This window comes from Podarcis muralis, chromosome 6 (assembly GCF_964188315.1).
Source record: "Podarcis muralis chromosome 6, rPodMur119.hap1.1, whole genome shotgun sequence".
In the NCBI taxonomy this organism is placed as follows: domain Eukaryota; kingdom Metazoa; phylum Chordata; class Lepidosauria; order Squamata; family Lacertidae; genus Podarcis; species Podarcis muralis.
Genome location: NC_135660.1, coordinates 95,196,323 through 95,215,112, shown reverse-complemented (window position 1 = coordinate 95,215,112; position 18,790 = coordinate 95,196,323). Strand labels below are relative to the sequence as shown.

At 45.5% G+C, this 18,790-nt stretch overlaps 1 protein-coding gene and 1 long non-coding RNA gene across 2 annotated transcripts in view; both read right to left on the bottom strand.

The window, feature by feature from the left end:
* The window catches only part of LOC144328074 (uncharacterized), a 363,019-nt gene that overhangs the window by 65,304 nt on the left and 278,925 nt on the right, over positions 1-18,790 (bottom strand). The gene's annotated exons all lie outside the window — the stretch shown is intronic.
* Positions 1-18,790, bottom strand: part of SEMA3D (semaphorin 3D) — a 172,839-nt gene that overhangs the window by 64,669 nt on the left and 89,380 nt on the right. The window contains exons 7-8 of the mRNA XM_028728773.2: positions 17,891-18,019; positions 11,617-11,759 (exon numbers count right to left, since the gene is read on the bottom strand). Of these exons, the coding sequence (XP_028584606.2) occupies positions 11,617-11,759; positions 17,891-18,019 (272 nt within the window). The remainder of the gene's footprint in view (positions 1-11,616; positions 11,760-17,890; positions 18,020-18,790) is intronic.

Genomic DNA, 18,790 nt, shown 5'->3' with positions numbered 1-18,790 from the left:
CAGGTACCACTGACACCTGGGTGGGTGATCTAGGTGAGACTGACCTAACTCTGGAACGTCTGACTGGATCCTCAGTGCAGAACAAGGCAAGACTGGAGGGTCAGGCAGGGGTGTCACCATGGACCTCAGGAGTTCCACCTCCTTCAAAAGAAAACCTGTTGACCCCAGGGTTGGCTTAGAGGGTTTGCATTCAGTGTTGGGTGTGAGAGAGAAGTAGAAATGCTGTTGGAGTACTCACCACCACATGGGAGCCAATGAGAGCCAACAATTCTCAACCCAGGAGCAATGTCCATGGGGCTGCCTCAACGGGAAACCCAGTCTAACACATTGAGCGGGGCATACTCTTGATGTAGCCTTTGCCATGAATGATGTGAGGGGTGGCCTGAAGACAAGAAGGTACAATGTCCCCCTTCATCATGGTCTGGTGATGTTTGGATTGGTGGGTGTCATTCCCATTTGGTGGGTGTCAAGACCATTTGTAGGCTTCTTTTTGCTCTTCATTTCATTGGACTTCATCAAGGAGCCTAATGGATTCAGACTTATATTCTGGTAAAATGCCTCTCTTCTCTTACTTTCTCCATTTCACTGTCACTCACAGAAATTGTACTAGAGACAATTCTACATTGCACGCTTGCTTGGACTTCCTAATTTGAAATCACTCCAAAAATAATTCAGGGGAGGAAAACTTCCGGACATGATGTGAAAATATTTTCGAACTCAGGAGTCAGGTTTTCCGCAGCTAACCCCATAATTCGGCACATCTGATGTGAGAAAATTACAGCTCTAAAAAAGTAATGGGAAGTCGGCAAGGCTGGCCAGCAATGGGAGCTAAAATAATCTCTCACACATAGTTCAAACAAAAGCTGTTTCCAGAGCTGATGTGGTTCACTCATTCAACATTCCTTCGCTTCACTTGCTGTTTCCACTGCTGTAAAAGGTTGATGATTGCAAGCAAAGATTCTGTGATATGTATTTGTTTTTATACAATTTTATTTCAATTTATATATTTTTTAATGTGTGGAAGGTACAGTTCCTTGAAGTTTGAACCAGTTTTGCCTTCTGGTTTAACCATCAACACCTTGCTCTAACAGGTCTCTAGTATGAGGATTTAAGAAGGCAGTAAATTACAGAACTGGTTCAATAAACGTGTGTGTCCTTATTTCTCTGGAATCACCAGACTTATGACCCATCATGGCGCATCCATATGTCAACAAAGAGGATAAATTAGGTTCCAAATTGCATAAAATTTGCATAGAGGAATACTGAAAGTATAGATGTGAATTTAGGGGGGGGGGTAATTTCTATGAGTTCTATCCAACCCTTTCCTGCCCCACATCACCCCACAGATCTACTCCAGCAGATTCGTGGGGAGGAGAGCTTCTGGCATCCCTGATCAGGCTCAGGCAGGCTCAGAATACATCTGAAGGACTCAGTAATTGAGATCTGTTGCTGAAGCCCAGTAACTGCAGATTTTGGCACCATCCCTCTGTGCCATCAAAGGAGTCCTCAGAAACATTATTGCATATAATCCATACAGGTAAATCCATCGGCTGCAGGTGCTTCTGTTTAATCCTCCTTGAATGTATACCTCCAGCAATGTGGCTGCTGCTGGATCCACAGTTGCTCTCAAGCTGGTCCAGATAAGTGCAAAAGGGTCTGCCAACATGCCACACCCAACCCCTCGCAACTATGGGATGGCAGCAACTGCCAAGGCAGCATCAGCCATGCAGGTAAAAGGACAAAACCAAGTATTTTAAAGGTGTCTTAGGTAAGGATAGGCCCATCCATCAGTTCTGGTTTCTTTCTGTTTCTCATTTTTCCAATCTTCAGTTCTCCTCATTTCTACATCGATAGTTTATTGTTTCTTTTTAAAAGTCCTCATCAAAATTCAGCAGCAGCTTAGGGCAATTTTCTCCTAATAGCCACATTTCCCCCCCATGCAATTTTGCTTAAAATACATAATTTTGCTAAGTAGCCCCCCACCCAACATAATGCATTCTGTATGTTAGTTTCAATAATATATGCTCCCGTCCCTAACTTTAGGCCTCGTCTACCCATATGGCAGTATGTGCTGGTGGCAGGCCTTGCCCTCCTAGAAGGCAAGGGGAGGCAACCACCTCAGATGGCAGGGTCTACAAAGGCAGTAGACCTCAGCAGCGTAGCGTGGGTTGTCAGCACCCGGGGCAAGGCAAGTAATTTGCGCCCCCTAACCCGGGGCAAGGCAAGTAATTTGCGCCCCCTAACCCAGGGTAAGGCAAGTAATTTGCACCCCCTAACCCCTAACCTGCCACCGCTGCCAGCTTCTTCTTGCTGCTGCCTGGGCTGGGGTATTTACGGTAAGGTAGCCACGGCGGCGGCGGGGGGGTCCGTGTCAGGTGATCTGAGGCGAGTTGCCGCTGGCGCTGCCGCCCAAACGACGCCGCTTGCCCGGAGGAGGAGGAGGGCAGAGAGGAGAGGAAAATGCAACATGGCCCAGCAGCTGCAGCAGCAGCAGCAGCGGGGCTGTGAGGAGGGGCTGCCTGGCGCGCCCTCCGCGGCCCTGACGCGCGGGGACTGCGGCGAGCGCTGAGAGCCGCTGCCAGCTCGTCGGTTCCGCGAGACATGGGGCTCTGCTACAGCCTGCGCCCGAGGCTCTTCGGTGACTCCGGAGGCGGCGAGCGCCCCCCCCAGATGTTGCGCCCGGTGCGGCCGGCCCCCCCTGCACCCCCCACGCTACGCCACTGGTAGACCTCAAGGTAGATCTTTATCCCTTCTTCCTGATCTTTGATCTTTGCTCTCCCTTCCCTCCCCACCCAGGAAGAGAGCGTCATTTTGTGGTTCACCTCGGGTGCCAAAATGTCTTGGGCTGCCCCTGGCTGCCGGAACTGTAAGTTGAGTGTAGCTTTTTTAGACTATATGTGGCGGTATGACTTTTGAAAGCTGCCTCACATCTGTGCAGGTAAAAATCTAGCATACTGTGAAGGAAAGTTCTAGCCGAGCCAGCTACCTCTTCTGCCAGATTCCTGTTTTCAGTGGAGCACTTAAAAAATGTCATTTGTCTCCTGCATTTTGAAGAGTGACAGTTCATTCAGTACCTCTGAAGTCTACCGTCATCTCTTTTATTTTATCATTTCTTTGTATATTATTATTTATTTATATATACCGCCTTCTTCTCCAAGGATCTCAAAGCATACATGGTTGTCTCCATCCTCATTTAACCCCCCACAACAGCCCTGCGAGGTTGGGCTGTGCTGAGAGACTGTGACTGGCCCAAGGTCACCTAAGGAGCATCATGGCTGTGTGAGGATTTGAACCCTGGTCTCCCAGGCCATGGACGTGGGTGGCGCTGTGGGTTAAACCACAGAGCCCAGGACTTGCCGATCAGAAGGTCAGTGGTTCGAATCCCCACGATGGGGTGAGCTCCCGTTGCTCGGTCCCAGCTCCTGCCAACCTAGCAGTTCGAAAGCACGTCCAAGTGCAAGTAGATAAATAGGTACCGTTGCAGCGGGAAGGTAAATGGCGTTTCCGTGCGCTGCTCTGGTTCGCCAGAAGTGGCTTAGTCATGCTGGCCACATGACCCGGAAGCTGTCTGCGGACAAATGTCGGCTCCCTCGGCCAGTACAGCGAGATGAGCGCCGCAACCCCAGAGTCGGTCACGACTGGACCTAATGGTCAGGGGTCCCTTTACCTTTACCTTATTCCCAGGCCACAGTTCAACATTCTAACCACTATGCCATACTAATGTTTCTGGGGCATATATAGAACAGGTGTTAGGATTACAAGCCTGATGGTGAAAATAGCCCACTTTCAGCAAGGCTCCTGTTCCCAACTGACATTTCCCCCCGTGACTGCATTTATGGCCTGGGGATTTCCCCTTTTAGGACCCATGGGACTTGACAGCGCTTCCCTATGCCTGGATTGCATCCAGAGGGATAGGAACTGACTCCCCATCCATGAGCATTAGAAACAAGCCTGCTGCAAGATTTACCAGATATTGCTGTGCAAAGATTCTGCCCGGAGACTCTGCCCTCCAGACATCCATGATGGGAAAAGCAGAGCAAAGCATCCAAGCCAAGCTCTTAACATCTGGCAAATCAGCGCAAAATGTTTCCTGCTTTGGCTGTTTATGGGACAGTCGACACGGAAATGAGATCACTCCAATGTCCACCTGCTTTTTTAAAAATTAAAAAAAAATGCCATCTTTTGAAGTTCTTAAATGATAGAAAGCACTAATTTACAAGTCTGGAAGTCCTGTGACAATGTCTGCAAAAGACTGTGGGAAAGTCCAGCTTGAGAAAGGTGCTTATTTGGCAAACCCACACAAACGTTCTCTCGCACGGGGCATTCCGGTTCTGGATCACCGAGCAGAGAGCAAAAATAACTAAAAATTATGCTCCCGTCTGCATATTCAACAACATGTCTGGGCAAAAAGTCCAGGAAGCAGAATGGCTTAAATGCTGGGAGGAATGACCAGATGCGTAAGGGGATTAAGGTTTCTAGAACCTGGAAATCACTGTGGGGGCAACGTGTGTAAATCAGCAATTACTAGTGCCTGCCTAGAATTGACAACTTGTGATTTTACAAATACCTAGTTGGTGCCTGGTTGGAGCCTGATGGGATTCTGGCACATTGAGAAAGAGACTGTTGGGTATGGGATCAAAGGGGTGGGGGAAAATGTGTGTGTCCATAGTGTGTTGGTATTTTTAATAGTGCAATCATAAATAAAAGTTTATATATTTTTTCCTCTTTGTATCCTCCCCCCACACCCGGCACCTGCAAAAGAATAGAAAAGAAGATTTTGGAGCAGTGGCGTTGAAAATTAATATATTGCTACCATTATGTTATCCCAGTCGTGATGTATGGAAGTGAGAGCTGGACCATAAAGAAGGCTGATTGCCAAAGAATTGATGCTTTTGAATTATGGTGCTGGAGGAGACTCTTGAGAGTCCCATGGACTGCAAGAAGATCAAACCTATCCATTCTGAAGGAAATCAGCCCTGAGTGCTCACTGGAAGGACAGAATCTGAAGCTGAGGCTCCAAGACTTTGGCCACCTCATGAGAAGAGAAGACTCCCTGGAAAAGACCCTGATGTTGGGAAAGATGGAGGGCACAAGGAGAAGGGGACGACAGAGGACGAGATGGTTGGACAGTGTTCTCGAAGCTACCAGCATGAGTTTGACCAAACTGCGGGAGGCAGTGGAAGAAAGAAGGACCTGGCGCGCTCTGGTCTATGGGATCACGAAGAGTCGGACACAACTAAATGACTAAACAACAACAACAACCATTATGTTTAATGATATAGAAGGGAAAATGTGGCTAGCAAAATGGGCCAGGTTAAATCACAAACAGACCCCCAGCTAGAAGGTACCAGTATAATAGCCTAAGCAAAGCAAAATGTTCTCATGTGTGTGTTCTAATCATCAAGGCCAGGACTGTTAGAAATGCAGTGATGGGCTGCAATGTTACGTTCATGGTCTGTGAAGTGCACCTCAGGGGAGAGGGGATTAGGTCTGGGTCTTTGTGTTTTTAACTAAGCACCAATTAAGGGGGGAAATGGGGTGCACCTACGTGCTTAGCTATCCACTCCCAAACAGTACTAAACTCTAACCGAGAATGCATGTGATCCTTTTCTGTGAAATCCATCACAGTGAAGTTCTGAGAACCGATCACCAAGTAGCGCTTTAAACCCTGCCATTTCGAAATAATGCTTTATTTGAATAATTGCACGGTGCATGACAATACTGGAATGTCTTTGATTGACACCAATAAGGGTATCAATATTCCCTTAACAATATCAGTATCTCGTAGGATGTGACTTTGCTACGAATGCTATGGGATCATGTTTCATGTCAGGATCATTTGAGAAGACAGTTGATGTGAAGTATAATTGTTTAATTGACACATAAATGGAAAATGCCTAAATATGTATTACTCGGGTTACAGATGCTTCAGGTTACAAACTCTGCTAACCAGGAAGTGGTTGCTCCAGGTTAAGAACTTTGCCCCAGGATAAGAATGGAAATTACGCGCCAGCGGTGCAGTGGCAGCAGGAGGCCCCATTAGCGAAAGTGTGCCTCAGGTTAAGAACTGTTTCAGGTTAAGAACGGACCTCTGGAATGAATTAAGTTCTTAACCTGAGGTACCACTGTACTGCTAACTCTGGAGAAATCCCACTGCAGTATTCTAAGGGTTTCTGAGCTCTAGCTGAGGTGATAATTAACTGCCGTTGTTTTCTGCTAGCTAACACGAGTGTTTAACCTTAGATCACAAGAGAGATATTGAATTGCAAATTCGCCATTTTGAAGGGAATTGCCTTGTTTTCTTTGTTCCCAGGCTCTGTGAAAGTAAGGATGTGTAAATAGCTGTCCACATAAACAGCCTCAGGCAGGGTGCAAGGCTGTGGGGAGAGACAGACCTCTGCTTCCAGGTCTGTTGAAATTATTTCATATTTTGTAAGATGCTGAGTCTATGCCTTGGACTGGCACGTGTCTTATGGAATTGTTTGGATGTATCAATTGATGTTTTCATTTTGTTTTGAAGACAGTTCTGCAAGTAAAGTTTTAATTAAATGCATGGGCCTTAATAATGTTTCATTTCCAAAAAGGAGTCAGTTTTCATGCATCCAACTGTACTTCAAACTGCACAATATTAATACAGTGGTACCTCTGGTTACGTACTTAATTCATTCCAGAGGTCCGTTCTTAACCTGAAACTGTTCTTAACCTGAAGCACCACTTTAGCTAATGGGGCCTTCTGCTGCCGCCGCACCACCACCGCACGATTTCTGTTCTCATCCTGAAGCAAAGTTCTTAACCCGAGGTACTATTTCTGGGTTAGCGGCATCTGTAACCTGAAGCGTATGTAACCCGAGGTACCACTGTATCTGCAATAGTCATTTCTGCAGGCAAAGCAATAGACCCAATCTATTTGGAATTTAGTAAAGCCCTGCTTGGCAACTGGTTTTAAACAGGGTCCCTCATGTGTAGAATGACTAAAAGAGTGAGCAGTGCTGGCTCTCCACTGACTTATTTCCATGTCATCCAAGAAGAGCAACAGAGAAGTAGGCTGAGCTCTTTCCCTATGAACTGAAGTTGCACCCTCCCATTGGCCTGTGCCTCGGCTCAAACATGAGTGTGAGTAGATAAGAGATAGGTTTTACCAGACCCTTGGTCACTGTTCATGACTGGTAAAATCAGTCTCTCCATTTGCCTCAGCGTGGGTGAAGTGACAGGGTGAGAACAGAGAAGAACATGGAAGCACCTGCCAGGATCAGGGCCTGGCTGAGAGCCAGAAAGGGGTGAAGTCTCCACCTCCTTGATAAGCAGCTGTCAGTCTGAAGCAACAGCTCCTATTCCAAACTCCATCCTTCCTGGCCTGGGGAAATGGGCAGAAAGTGGCAAGAAACAGAAGAATCTTGGACTTAGATAACCCTCAGGGTCGCTGTCAACTCTACGGTTCTGTGATTCTATGATTCCATGAGTCACCTACCCTTATTTAAATGTGCAAACACTGTTCACAGGTTATGGCAGCAGCTCTGTATTTGCCAGTTAAACTTGTTTTGCATTTTCTACGCCTAATCCTACCGGGAGGGGAAAACACAAAACAAAGCCAAGACATTGGCTGCACTTCATTTGATATTAGTGGGAACATTCTAGTTTCCCCCCAAGCAGACGAAGAAATGCCAGCTACTGCAGATAAGCGGCTGATAACGTCTTTAAGAAAAGAAAAGCAAAATATCAGAAATGCCACTTGTCATGACAAATTATGCATTTCAGTCCGACCGTGGACGTTGAAAGCACTTCCTCGCAATTTATAACACTATCCCCTAGGTGATATGCAGAATGAAAAATGATGCAACCAAAATCAGGGGGGCGGGGGCGGTTTGATGGTTCTTTTTTTAAAAGAAAAGAAAGAAGCATGAGTCAAAATAATACAAATTAAAAAATAATTTTCTCAAAATTAGAAATGGTGAAAGAAACCCACACAATACTACAGGACATCTGAATCCTCTAATCACCGGGTAAGATGAGAACGTTGACAGATGTTTGACCCAGAGGGACAGCCCTGATGTCAACTTGGTTACGCCGTTTAACCCTTTCCCCTCAATGGTTGTGCTCAGCTCTGTCCATTCTCAGACCAGGGAGCTGCCTCCCACCCACACAACTGCAAATCATCCCCCAATCTGTTCAGCTAGAGAGGTTCGAGGCAGGCAGGCCTCACTCTCAAGCTAAGAGTGACAGGGTCTAAAGGAGCAGAGCGATTGCAGCTGTACAGTGTGTGACCCACACCAGAAATAAATTCATTCCATCCATCCCTAGCTCCAACCCCTTCTTAATTTTTTGAAGGGGGGGGCAACAAAGAGTCTTGCAATAAAGCTGCCTTATGCAGAGTCAAACCCAGTGCTTTTTTTTCTGGGGGGACCCATAAACATTTTGTGAATCTAAGTCTGGCCTCATTGAGGGGTGGTATTTCATCGAGAGTAGCCCTAAACATTTTTTTTAGGGGAAAAAAGCACTGTTCCAACCTTGAAGGTTCCCCCTCCCAAGGTTTTCCACAGACGGATGTTTCCCCCTGGGATGAAAAATGTTTCCCACTCTGGAGAGTCTACAGTCGATCTCTTCCCCATATCTTCAGCTTCTTTATCTGAGTCAAGGCTTGAACTAGATGCCCTACATATGCGAAGCATACACTTTGTAGCTGAGCTATAGTCTCAGCAGTCAGATCCTGGCACGGATTTGAATATGTTATTAAAATCCGTGTGACAAATTCTGTACAATCCTTATCTTGCTTTATCTTCATAAAACTACCACTAAGGTACCCACCCCCTTTTTTCTAGCAGAGATCCTGCATCTTTAAAAGGTCACAAAGACAGACATGGAATTGGCGAAGTGTTCCCCATCACTGCTCTTTCATAGAAGGAAGGAGGTGCCAGTTAAACTTTCACTGGCTGCAGGGAGAAAAATTCCAGCTGATGAAAGTGCTGACCTTAAGTTGAGCTGTTCGGACAGTATCTGGGCTGGTTTGGACACAAAGAAAACCCACCATTTTGGATTATGAGACTGAGCCTTTGCCAGCCTTGTGCCAGTACAATTTCCCTCCCTCTCTAACACCCCCACGAGGAGGCTGGGTGCTTTTGTTTTGACTTCAGGAGAACCACAACTTATTGTGTTGTTCAAAACATGACAATTGGTGGTTAACAATGGTTAATTGAACCTCACCACAGTTTATGAACAGTCGGGTTATGTTTTGGATGACATAATAAACTATGGTTAATTATCAGTGGGAGTTTCTGGTGTCTTCTTGGGGCATTAGAGGAGGGAGTGCAGGAGCTCAAGGCTTTCTGTGAGTGGACTTAGGTACCCCTACCCATACGGGCCAGTCGTGTCCGACTCTAGGGTTGTGCACCCATCTCACTTAAGAGGCCGGGGGCCAGCGCTGTCCGGAGACACTTCCGGGTCACGTGGCCAGCGTGACGAAGCTGCTCTGGCAAGCCAGCACCAGCGCAGCACACGGAAACGCTGTTTACCTTCCCACTATAAAGCGGTACCTATTTATCTACTTGCACTTAGGGGTGCTTTTGAACTGCTAGGTGGGCAGGAGCTGGGACCGAAAGACGGGAGCTCACCCCGCCGCGGGGATTCGAACCGCCGACCATACAATCGGCAAGTCCTAGGCACTGAGGTTTTACCCACAGTGCCATCCGCGTCTTGGAGTGGGTGAGTGGACTTGGCTGGTAACAATCCTGGAAGCTCTTTCCAGAAAAGAGCAAAGGAAGTTAGAGGACTGTACAGCAGTCAGTCGCCTTTCTCTTACATTGTGGAACTGATAGCCGCCTTTCTCCTTGCTTTTTTATCTATGTTTGGCCTGTGTTTCCTTTAGCAACATGTTTATTCCAAGGAGTTGAGAGGGGAAGCAGGAAGACAATGATGAAAGAACAACACTTTATTTGCCACGGAACACTGCCCTGGCAAGGCGCTGTGAAACATGTTCCCAAAGGACACCCACCTAATAATAATAATAATAATAATAATAATAATAATAATAATAATAAATTTTATTTATACCCTGCCCTTCCTGGTTCAATAACCAGGCTGAAGGCGGCTAACAACAAATTTAAAACACTTAATTGTAAAAGCAGCATAAAATACATTATAAAAACATTGATAACAATAAAATTCCAATTTCAGAAATCAATGTAGGGGAAATAAGCATTAGATAATCACCAGGGCTAGCTGGCTGAACGTGGGCCAGCGAGGAGGCCAGGGGAGAATTAGCTGTGGGGTCTCAGAGCAGGTGATTTTCATAAAAGGGGAAGGGGGAGGGAAGAGAAGAGAAGAGAAGGGAAATAAAAGACCAGGCTGAATTCAAATTAAAGGCCAGGTGGAATAGCTCTGTCTTGCAGGCCTGATGGAAGGAGGTTAAATCCTGAAGGACCCTAGTCTCATGGGACAGAGCATTCCACCAGGTCAGAGCCATCACTGAAAAGGCCCTGGCCCTGGTGGAGGATAGTCTGACTTCCTTAGGGCCCGGGACCTCTAAACTATGGTTATCCATGGACCTTAAGGTCCTCTGTGGGGCATACCAGGAGAGGCTGTCCCATAAATACGAGGGCCCTAAGCCACAAAGGGTTGATGACTTCCTTGGTCTGCAAGCAATCTCCTTTTAAAAATATGTTTTAATTAGTGTTCAAAAGGGTATTTCATTGATGGCTGCTGAGATTTCTACCTGGGGCGGTTATTGATTGACTACTGTTGTCATTGACTGTTGACTTTAAACTGATTTTACAGTGCTTGGTCATATTTGAGTTTTGCAGTTCTTTTGTTCTGGGATACCTGTTGTGCATTAAAGCTCATACCTTGGCTTGGGTCCCTTCGGGCAGAGCATGCAATGTATAAATATTGGCTGGGATTCAAAGCGCTATTTCAGGCACACCCAAAAGCTTGAACATACCCAGGTTTTTAAACAGCTGACCCTCCCCGCAATGCTATCTCCTTCGGAAATTCCCTCCAGTTTCAAAAGTGATTTCTCATGTGATGGTGGCAGTGGTTTGCTGCTTGAGAAACACAAGCCCAAAGCCCTGTTCTTGGGATTCTAGCCATAATAAATAATGTGGATGGAACCAGAAAGTGTGAGAGTACCACAAACCTGCAGGCCAGGTTGTTTCAGGCAAGGAAAATATAAGAGCAGCTCCGCACAGCCCTTTGAATTCTGGGAAATAATACACTGGAGCAGAAGGTGATGAATGGGTGAAAGAACACAGACCAAATGCTATGGGGGGAGAGCAATAGCGAATACATACTGGAAAACTAAAAAAAAACAGGAGTGGATTAGTTTGTTTGGGTTAGCGGTGATTTGTGAATGTAGAATGAGAGTCTATTCAGAGGCAGGTAATTAAACTGGCTACTATTTAACTTCATTATCAACTGTGAAAATATAAGAATTCCAAACTCACAGCTGGCTTATCAAACCAACAGTGAAGGACCAGTTGAGAGAATGCGAGACTCCATTAGTAATCCATATTATTGTAGGTAACCTAGACAGTACTTTGAGGAAAGTTATTTCCTCCCTTGGGCAATTAATATTTATCGAGGAAACAAAACTAGAGAGTGAGTTTTGCATATATTCTCATTGCTCACCTTACAGACTCGGCCAACTCGGGAAAGGATGGTTTTGTCAGAGGTGCTGCTATCTTGAGAAACTTCTCGGAAAAAGAAATAGATTTTGTCATCGTCTGGATTATATGTGTCCGGGATAGGGAAGAGTCCAATAAACTTTGCTCCTAAAAGACACCCAAAATACCAAACATTGTAACTGCATTGATCTGTGCTTTCTAACTCCTATGAGATGACACAAGACACTGAGGCGGGTGCAGAAGGAAGACTTCCTACCCTGAACCACAATGGGGCCTCCAGATCTTGATGGACCATCAGCCAGCATCAGCTGGCACTGATGGAGCAGTTGGAATCCATCCAACATCTGGAAGGCCACAGTTTTCTTCATCCCTGGGTGGTGGGATTGTGTGCTCTTCACCTCTTCTTTCTCTGAAGTCAAGTGTGGTGAACCTCTGGCCCTTTGGACATTGCTGAACTAAAACTCCCATCACCCCTGGCCATTGGCCAAGACTGCTGGAGCTGATGGAATCTGTAGTTCAGCAACAGCGGCAGAACCTAAAGTTTCCCCACACTTGTCCTAGGTGAATTCCTCGTTGAACAATCAGAATTCGTCTTACACTTCTGATTCTAATGCAATGTCGGCCATGACACAAAAGAATGGAAGTCAAAGGTAACATTGTCATACTGTTAACCACCAGGGTCATTCAGTCATCCTGGCTTGCTACCATAGGAAACCACTCATTCATCTACAAGCATTTTGTCATTTAGGCCAGATTCACTCCTGTTTGCATGAACTGGACCAGCATGCATGCATACTATGTCAATATGATTTGTCATCCAGAGCATGGTGTGGACATGACTTCCAGTGTGCATTTAAACTCACTGCCAATGTGTCTGTGTGAATGGGGCCCTCACACATTCTTGGCCTCTTTTCCATGGCATCAAGCTCCCTCCTTTTAAAAGTGTTAGAGCAAGAGTCCCAAGACCACGCTTAAATAGTTTTTAAAATGAATCATTGTTGGCAATGCACATCACTTTTAAAGAAAGGGCTAATGTAATCTCCACTACATCTCTGTACAAATCAGGAGGAGGAGGAGGCAAAGCCAAGGCAGAGACTGACTCATGCAGAGGCACAACAGGCAGCCACCTGTAACATCAATTCTGCTGCAATCTGCAATAGGAGAAACACATTACTCAGTATCCCTCCCAGCAGAAAGTGGTCTGGAGGAGTAAGATTAGAGCAGAGCAGGGAGGCTGCAATGTTATACACACTCACATGGGAGTAAGTAAGTTTCATGGAACACAGTAGGACTTGTGTCTGAGTATACAGGCTTGCATAGGATCATGCAAAGACCAATAAGGCAGGCTGCTCTGAGAGTGGAGACTCTGAGCTCTCAGAATTTCTTGGTGTTTTCATTATCCTGCACAGGGACACTTTATAGGTCACAAGCATCACTTATTGTGAAGAAGCTTGCACAGTCTTCCATTTTGTTCCACCGCAGCCCCATAACATAGAGTTTTGGAACACAAAAATTATGGGTAGTGAGTTTGAGCACACTTTGCTCCCATACAGCTATCTGTCTGATGACTACGACATCTTTTCAAGTCCCAGAAGGATATGAGCTCAGGCAAGGGAGATAGGCCTGGCTGTTCTCCCTCCCTCCCCCAACACAGAAATGCAATAACACAATAACATAAATACAGCAGGTGAAGAATCCCCCATTACATTTTTATTGCTTTGACTTCCTGGAATTCCAACTTTTCTTTGTTTGTATGCGCTTTTATACAACTGTTTTACTGGGTTTGTGCGGCATTTTTGTTTTACTGATGAAGTTTATTGCTTTTATGTTGTTCAGAGATTTTAAAATAGTAAGCCGCTTATAAACACCTTTAAATAAATAAAATAACAGGGCCTCAGCATCTTTTAAAAGCCTGGGAAAGGACTGGTCCTTTTGAGACCTGCCACTATAAGCAAAAAGTTCTTGCCCTAAGAAATTTCCCTCTGCTGATTCAGATCATTGCTCAGCCAGGTCAGGTCTGGGAAAAGTCCCTGACCTATTGCCTGTTACTTAGGATCCTTTTAATTGGAAATGCTGGTTAACTGAACTTAGGAGTTTTTGTTCTCTACCACTAAGCTGTGGACTTTTCCTTGCAGTGAAGTGAACTATTCAGCTGAGAGAACAAAATATAGTTGAAAAAGGGGGAAATCTGTCTCATTCCTATATAAGCAATTTAATACTAATTGCACAATTACTTAAGTGTGCACCATTTTTCATGGAAGGCCAAAACAGGAATGGGTGGTTTAATCTTTAGTGTGTGTGTATATTTATGTGTCTGTGTTTTCTTTAATTGTAATACTATCATCAGCCAATTTCTTGACACCAGAACACCCAGAAAATACAAACTTTACGTCAATTTTAATAGTGGTCTTTTTGTTGGAGTGAAACATGATTACATTGAGAAAGCAATTTTGGGAATCTCTTGAACTTTAGCAGAATAACACAAATTCTAAAAGCATTCGACTTAAGACATTATGTCAGATTTCAGACACACTAACAGACACAGAACAGAAGAGAACAGAACAGGCCAGTGTGCTTAGAGACTGAGACCCGGGTTCAAATTTAAAATCCTTTAAAAAAGAAAAAGTAATTCGACTCAGCTGTGAAGTTCAGTGGGCAAGATCCTTGGATGAGATCCTATTCCTTTGTCTAACCTACCTCACTGGATTGTTACAAGGGATAAAATATGCTTCCCACTGCCACCACATGGACCATCCTCAATCATCTCTTTGAAGAAAGGAAGCCTGAACTATAATATACTAATGAAACACTCATTTTTTCTGTGAAAAGTCTTCATGGCACCATACGAATGTTTTGGCATTCAAGCCAGGAGTGGAAACCTGGTGCTCTCTGCCTGATGCCAGAATGCAACTCCAATCAGCCCCATCCAGTAGGGACAATGGTCAAGGGTAAAGGAGCTCTAACAATGTCCAGTGTGTTCCCAATCTTTCTCTAAGCCGATGTGTTCCTTTCAAATGCAATTGGAGCCAATTAATATTGGCTATGTCAGGAGTGCTCTGATGGTGTTTCCTGCTTGGCAGGGGGTTGGACTCGATGGCCCTTGTGGTCTCTTCCAACTCTATGATTCTATGATTCTAATATGGTTCCCTTTGCAGTGCGGTTCCCCAAAGGCTGGCTCCTACATCTGTGCAACACATGGATGTCTGCCTCAGCTCGATAGGGTGACCCAGAGGGATGTGGCCCATAAGAATCCCACAACCAGGCAGTCCAACAAAATCGAGAACTCTATCAGAGCCAAGGCCAGGCTTCTCGTGCAGCTTTCCTGTGCCGAAACCACAAGCAACAAGCTGCAAAGCAACACTGGATGAAAGCACCTGCTCTGGCCCTAAAGGTCCGTGTTCAAAAATACTAAATGGTGAAGCCAAGGAACATCTCCACATTCCCAACGGCCAATGAGAAATACGTATCGCACGATGTAACAGTTCCCCTGCTGGTGCTTCCCCTCCGAAGGGACTTCTGAAGTGGCATCCCCTCTCCATGGTCTTGGTGTGACCCAAGAGGCAGTCAAGGGGAGCAGCTTTGCAATCGCATCTGTGTCACAACTATATCTGCTTTAGACTGTGTGCCTGCCGCAATAAAGGTAAAAAGGTAAAGGACGCCTGGACGGTTAAGTCCAGTCAAAGGTGACTCTGGGGTTACAGCACTCAACTCGCTTTCAGGCTGAGGGAGCCAGCGTTTGTCCACAGACAGCTTTCCGGGTCATGTGGCCAGCATGACTAAACCATTTCTGGTGCAACAGGACACTGTGACGGAAATCATAGCGCATGGAAACGCCATTTACTTTCCCACCACAGCGGTATCTATTTATCTACTTGCACTGGTGTGCTTTCTAACTGCTGGATTGGCAAGAGCTGGGACAGAGCGATGGGAGCTCACTCCGTTACAGGGATTCGAACAGCTGACCTTCTGATCAGCAAGCCCGCTTCGGCACCACCATGAAAGAGAGGGAGGCTGGGGAGGGGACATTGTTTCAACTGCTCCATCTAGTTGTTGCTATGATGCTTCCCTGTGTCCTCAAAGGTTGTCCTTAACCTCTTCCCTGATTCTTTCTTCATTCCAGGGCAGACATACAGATGGTCTCGCCTTCAGTTCTCTTTTTCTGCTACCTTTTTCCAGAAGCTCCAAAGCTGCTTCCAATTCCCATTTCTCTTCACTTGCTTGCATAGAGCCAATTCTCAGGCAAGTATCACTGTGACCTTTCAGGGAGGCTATTCCTACCATTCCCTTCTGACTACTTAGGCCAGCAGCACAGCCACCATGGGTCTGCTACGGCGGGGGGCTTCCGCACTCAGAGCCACTTCCGTTGATTTCTATCAGATTTGTGCAAGAAAAGAGCTCAGTGACAAAAAGATGGGACACCTCCAGGGGCGGCTTCATATCTTGCCATTAAGGAGGGCATAGGATATAGGATCAGCGCACAGAAATGCAGTGAAGGTTGCCAGGGAGTGAGAATTCAAAAAGCAGAGCATTGTCTTGCTGAAGGCTGCAAGGCATACAATGGCCCTTCTGTGCATTGCTGGGAAGTCACCATGTTCTTTTGGTCAGGAGATCTTTGCTTTGCAAGTCATCCATCACAACCGCAGAGTAACCCTGAATTATGGGAAGCCAGGTCCTCCATGGAGGAGACAATTAATGGCCAAAAGAAACACATTTAAATATCCGGTTGACGGACTGTGTATAAAATGTGTCTTTAAATCTGTGTCTGTGGTTTGGGGTATTGCTCGAGAGTGTGTGTATATGTGTGTGTGTGCATGTGGTGATTTTTAAAAGCGTTCACTAGTGTTTAAAAATTATCTTATTAGGAAAGGAAAAGCAGTACTTCCATTTAGGAAGCTCTTTTAATGTTCCCCTTAGTGATATTTAAACTGCTTTTTGCAGGCATGAAATGTACCTTTATGGTCCAAAAGAGAGATGTTCCTATCTAAGGAGATTGGATTTCAACCTCAGTGTTTCAGAGAGATACAGATAACTGGTTTTGATCTAAAATTAACTGTTTAAAAGACATACATGAAGGCTGCATTCCTAAATTGGGTGGGTGGTGCCAGTAAAAAGTGAAGCCAGATCAACCACTTTACCTGCTGGGCTCCTGCAGGAAGGGCAGAGAAGGGAGAAGGGAGCAATATTCTTGCTCTCCTCTATTACATACATTAATGGGAAAAAAATGCTACTGCTGCTACTACTTCACAGATCTTGTGAAGAACCACGTTGTCATTTTTGTAGAAGCCTTATACACGCAAGGCAAATAAATATCACTCTTGCGGAAGACTTCAGGATTAACATTTTTTTTTAAAAAAAGCAAATTGAAATTGCAACACCCCACCCCAAACAACAACACAAGCTTCCATTTCGCCCATTGTGAGGCATGATAATTGAGGCCGGTGGTGTTTGCTCTTGCACAGTTTCTGTTTTCGTTTGCTTGTTTTCGTTTCAATTAGATGTGCGGGTATAAAACATCTGCATGCATACCGCCTATGCGGCATACTGCATGCATGGAAAATTGAGGAGGAATGGTTGGGTGTAAGAACAGAGAAGTACAGCCAAGCCCCACCTGCTGGTGTGGAGCTCGCATCTGGAAGCCTGTAGCCAGGTTTATTTGGAAAACTCCAGATTAGAACGCACATGTCTAACTTTGCTGCACATTCTGTTTTCCTAGGGTACCTGCCTGCCTAGGCAAAACTGGAACATAAGAAGCTGCCTTGTTTTGGGGCAGACCATCGCTCCATGTTGCTCAGCAATTGTGTAACCAGTGACTAACAACCAGGGTTGCAGGAAGGGAATATTCCGAGCCCTAACTGGAGATGCCAGGGCTACTCTGCCAATGAGCATCAAATCTGCCTTAGATCAAGGTACCTAATGAAGTGTAGGCTTTGCATTCCAAGCTGCTTTCCTAGGCCAGGATTTTATGGCTTCTTGATATTTCTGCAGAGCTAGAGATGTAAATTTCAATGGTAATTTGTTGGCTGCAGTGGCACGAACAGTTACGCATATACACATATCCATTCCAAACATGGAACTGCCCTGTACAGAAGTTCCAGGTGTTCATCAGAGTACCTGCAGAGGGTTGGGTTGAGGCCTTGAACCCAACAGAAGGAAATACGTCAGGATGTCTGTGTCTGCAGTTGTATATAGATGACAACTAGACTATGCAGTAAAACAGGTTTCTGGGCTCAAAAACAGAGACTGTGCGTTCCCTAGTGACACATGCTTAGTTCTCTTACCACTGAGCCAGTAATGTTCTGAAATATCAGTCCGGATGTAATGGTGGTCTTGTGACGAACCCAGAGAACGTGTTAAAGCAGTGTCTTTGCCAAGGAAATCAGAGGCCGTTCCAGAATACAGATATTCATCTACAAATGGAAAACAAACAGAAACACATTATTTAGGATTAAGGTATGCAGACAGTGGTTGCTCTTATTTTGTAGACAATCTCAAAAGAGGCATGTAGGCCTGTGATCTCAGAACCATTGCAAATGTTGTTGTTTTTTCTTCTCCCTGGAGCCAAAAACTTTACTTTCATTTTTAAGAAACCAACCTGCCTAGATTGCTCAGTTACTCCAGCATTCCAGTGGGCAGCCAATGGCCTCCCATTGTAGGTCCCTTGAATCTGAAATTCAGAGGAGCAAGTGGGAGCTGCAACAAAATGTAGCAGTGTGCCATTCCATCAGCCGTGCCCCTTCTCCATACCAGTCTGCTTTGCGCCCCACAGCTCCCCAAAACCCAGCCACATTCTGCACTCTGTGGCAGCTAAGCACACTCGGATCACACTATTGGGATGTTTCGGGAGTTTCTCCCACTTAATAGACTTTTTAAAAAAAATATTTACATGCTTCTGCGAATCTCAGGGCTCCACTTAACCTGTGGGTGCTTTGTTCACGTGTGTGGTGCTGTTTTGTTCCAGCCTTTCTCAACCTGTGGGTCCCCAGATGTTGTTGAACTACAACTCCCATCACCCCTAGCTAGCCAAGGCCAGAGCTCAGGGATGATGGGAGTTGTAGTCCAACAACATCTGGGGGAAATCAAGGGCAAATCAGACACTGAGGGAACGATGCCATTTCCGTATCCAGAGGTTCTGTTCAGACAGCATTCCGAATTCATCTACAAATTCACTTGCATCAGCT